The sequence below is a fragment of the Triticum dicoccoides genome, chromosome 3B (genome assembly GCF_002162155.2).
Source record: "Triticum dicoccoides isolate Atlit2015 ecotype Zavitan chromosome 3B, WEW_v2.0, whole genome shotgun sequence".
Taxonomy (NCBI): domain Eukaryota; kingdom Viridiplantae; phylum Streptophyta; class Magnoliopsida; order Poales; family Poaceae; genus Triticum; species Triticum dicoccoides.
In genome coordinates, this window is record NC_041385.1 from 506,089,147 (window position 1) to 506,092,877 (window position 3,731).

Below are 3,731 nucleotides of genomic sequence, written 5' to 3' on the forward strand. Positions count from 1 at the left end.
TTCAGGGCTTGTTGTGCTGTGCCCTCAGCATTACCCTATTATGTACTCTCTGTGCTTGTGAGACCTTTGAGTGTGTGTGTGCGCGTGTGGAACCTTGTTGGATGTTGGCTTGGCAGTTTGCTTTATATATAAAGCGGGGCGAAAGCCTTTTTCCGTAAGTGGCTGTGTGGTGGAGCGATATGAGTCGATTCAGGGCAACAATTTCGAGAGCCCATAGCAATCCCCGCCTAGCGTCATTGGTGGGCGTGTGGAGTTGTGTCTCTGACGGATCTATCTTTGGTGGATTTGCTCAGATCATTTCGTCATTTGTCTACGTCCACGTGTCTTCAGGTTGGATCCTTCCGATCTACGCTATTCTTCATCGGAGGCGGTTGCCAGAGTTTGTTTTGCTCCTTTCCCCGTTGGTCAGCCGGTTTTGACCATGCCTCGCGCGCCTCGGCCTAGGTGTCGTCAATTGTGCCATGTGTTCCCATCACGTTGCGGCTAGGGGCACGAGATACTTTTACTGTTGCGCTGGCTGTGTGGACAAGGAAAAGACAGCACGGAGGCGGAGAGCAGAAAGTTAAAGGCGATTGTGCGCAGAGGTGGCTTGAGGAGATCTCAGGCGCTGGAAGTAGGCAGCTTGAAGGGAGTTCGACGTCTTTCCCAGTTGAGCATTCGGCGGCTGCGAGCACACGACTAGGAGTCTTTCCCCGCCGGTCATTCAGCGGCCGCAAGCAGGCGGCTGGATGTTCGGCGGTTGCAACCCTGCCAGCTAGGTGCGGTCTTTCCGGGCTGGGCGTTCGGTGGTTGAGTCCTCAATTGTCTGAATTTTGGTTGTTGTGGTGTGTTCTGTTGTGCTGTTGTGTGGTAATGATCAGCTGTAGTTCCTCCACGGTATTATGTTGGAGTATTATTGCCACCAATACTGTCACAGTAGGGGGCTGTCAAACCATTTTTACAAGTCATGAATGTTTATCTGAGCAGACCAAGGTTGATGTATGTCTGTGCACTGAGTGAGATAGGTTGTTCCAGTGTATATGCATGAGGATGTCAAAGTCCATCTGCAGAAGCGGCACAGCAAAGCACGCGAAACACTTTTAGTAGGAAATTCATGTCAGATTGGAAGAAAACGTTGTTGGTTAGCTTGATGCCATGTTGGGATTTAGAGCATGGTATGTTGGGTGACATTACATATGATGTATCAGTATATAGCAATGCTCATTGCTCATTACGGTTACTTTTTGGTGTACACTGGTTCTATGTCAGAGGAAGTTGTGTTGATAGAAATTTCGTGAGGTCATAGATGTGCAATAGAGGGGTTATACCCTTGTACTAGATGCTTCGCTGTAACCTTTTTGATGCGAGATGTTTTTCTGTCATGAATGTAAACTTGAATTGCTGACACACTGGTACTTTGATCTGATGAGCATTTGACATGATTTTGCAGTTTGTGAGAAAGTTGAAGCCAAAGGAAGAACAACATACAATGAGGTATTCTCCAAAGCTCAAACACGTGTATCCTTCACTGATTGGCCATGATAAACCACTCCCGAATGCCATGTTTAAACACCAATGGAATTTTGCTGTAATTTTGGATGACTTTATCTAACATGTAACTGTGCAGTCTGCTTATGAAGCACAAAGAGCATCCTGAATGCCAATGCAAAATAATTATCCTGTCATTTAAATGGTGAAAGGCAAAACATCAATACTTCTATTACATTGCTGCCATGCCATTTTTGCTGATACATAACACACCTTTCAAAGAAATATGCTTGGGAACTGATTTACTTTCTCCCTGCTTGAGTCATTAACTACCTCAACTAGCTACTTTCTATTACAGGTTGCAGATGAAATTTATTCAGAGCTGAAGTCCATGGCACATATTGGTCAAGGGGTTTGTTCTTATTATTTGTATAATATGGACTTCTCTGTTCCCTTTTTGAATATACTTTTTAAAATTTGAATTAAGAAGCATGGCTCCCAATTTCATTTAGCATGGAACTGATACAAAGAGTGTCGGCCCGCCAAATGTCATGGTTCCAGAAAGCTTATTACAAACATCCACATGTTTTAGAACCTCTAACCAGCACCACCACCTTACTGTTTTTGCAACTATGACGGCAGAACACAACAACCTAGCAGAAAACTGGACGATTAAGTTACAGCAAATACTACAAGACCGAAATCACACCGAGAACTTTCAAGTCCATTTCTCATCAAACTGCAAAAAAAAAAAAAACATATCTGTAATTGTGCAAAACTTATGTGCTAAAAGAAAACAAATTTATCTTTGTAGTTTGATGAGAAGAACATTAGGCGGAGAGTGTATGATGCTTTCAACGTTCTCATTGCACTTCGTGTTATTGCAAAAGAAAAAAAGGAGATACGTTGGATGGGCCTTTCAAATTATAGATATGAAAAGATAAAGAAGCTGGAGGTCAGTTTTTGTGCTTACTTTGCAGGTTAGATGCACCGCAATCCATTCCTATATGATTTTGAATTGATTGGTACCATCTTTTTTGTAGGAAGTTCGCAAAGAACTCACCAACAAGATTAGGAACAAGAAGGCACTCCTCCAGGAAATCGAAAAACAGGTAAGTTGCTTACAATATGCAGCAACTTTTCTTTGGTTTCGTTGTCTCTTACTACTACCTCCGTCCCAAAATATAAGACGTTTTTGCAGTTCAAATTGAACTGCAAAAATATCTTTATATTTTGGGATGGAGATAGCATCATATATATACTGGTGTATTTGATATCTCCTGATGATTCTTTCTTGTTCATTTGAAGTTTGATGATCTCCAAAACATCAAGTTACGTAACCAAACACTGGAAAGCTCAGCGGAGAATGTTAATGGCATCCGCCTTCCATTCGTACTGGTCAAGGTATTTTTTTTCTTGCGCTGCAACTGCCAGAGATGCTTAACCCAGCCAGTTGGAACTAAGCTGTAACATATAACTGTATTTAGATCACCCTTGTACTCAACTTGCAGTCTGGCATTCCCATGTTTATAATTGCTGAAACGTAGCATAGCAACGTAGATTAGAATAAGCAGTAGTAGCGGCTACTTTAAAAAGTATGGTATTCTTACGCGGTGCCAGGAATGTCTTTCCCTCAGATATGTAGTTACATAAAACACTGGCATATAGAAAGGTCACGAGCAAAAAGATACGTGCAAGTGTGTTTAATGCCATTTTTTCTTTAAGCAGACATCTAGGAAAGCAAGGGTGGAAATTGAGATTTCAGACGACTCAAAGTTTGCCCATTTCGAGTTCAATGGGTATGTATCTTTTTTTCCCATACTTCTCACCATATTAGCAGTTCGAGCTCTTAACCAGATGTCCGCAACTCTCTTTTCAGTGCACCATTCACATTGCATGATGATCTCTCAATCCTTGAGGGGATAAGGCGTAACAGCATAGGAAGAGCTGGCCGCGCCACCCTTCACTAGAGACTCAAGAATATTACAAATGAATTAAAAGTTGTCAGAACTGGCACAGCCAGATTCTTTTGCACAGCTATGTATAGCTATATATCCTCATGAAAACTTGACCTAGTTTATAGGACGATCTCTCAGGCTTGAGAAGATTTTAACCTGCAAATTTTGTCTCCTTTTTGTGCCTAGCAGGTTATTAGGTCTAAGATAGATGATTCGTATATGTGCTGCTATGTAAACATTGGATAGCAGCTTCGGAGTACAAGCTTCGTTGATTATCATTCATGATCTGTTAGTCCTAGTGCCCCC

General features: G+C 42.1%; 1 protein-coding gene across 2 annotated transcripts in view; it reads left to right on the top strand.

The window, feature by feature from the left end:
- The window catches only part of LOC119281455 (transcription factor-like protein DPB), a 16,859-nt gene extending 13,154 nt beyond the window's left edge, over window positions 1-3,705 (top strand). The window contains exons 3-9 of one of the 2 annotated variants that reach the window (XM_037561972.1): window positions 1,430-1,473; window positions 1,826-1,879; window positions 2,282-2,422; window positions 2,511-2,579; window positions 2,776-2,871; window positions 3,196-3,266; window positions 3,347-3,705. In XM_037561972.1, the coding sequence (XP_037417869.1) occupies window positions 1,430-1,473; window positions 1,826-1,879; window positions 2,282-2,422; window positions 2,511-2,579; window positions 2,776-2,871; window positions 3,196-3,266; window positions 3,347-3,437 (566 nt within the window). In that variant the 3' untranslated portion in view covers window positions 3,438-3,705. The remainder of the gene's footprint in view (window positions 1-1,429; window positions 1,474-1,825; window positions 1,880-2,281; window positions 2,423-2,510; window positions 2,580-2,775; window positions 2,872-3,195; window positions 3,267-3,346) is intronic. The other variant, XM_037561973.1, reaches the window with a different exon arrangement.
- The last annotated feature ends 26 nt before the right edge of the window (window positions 3,706-3,731 follow it).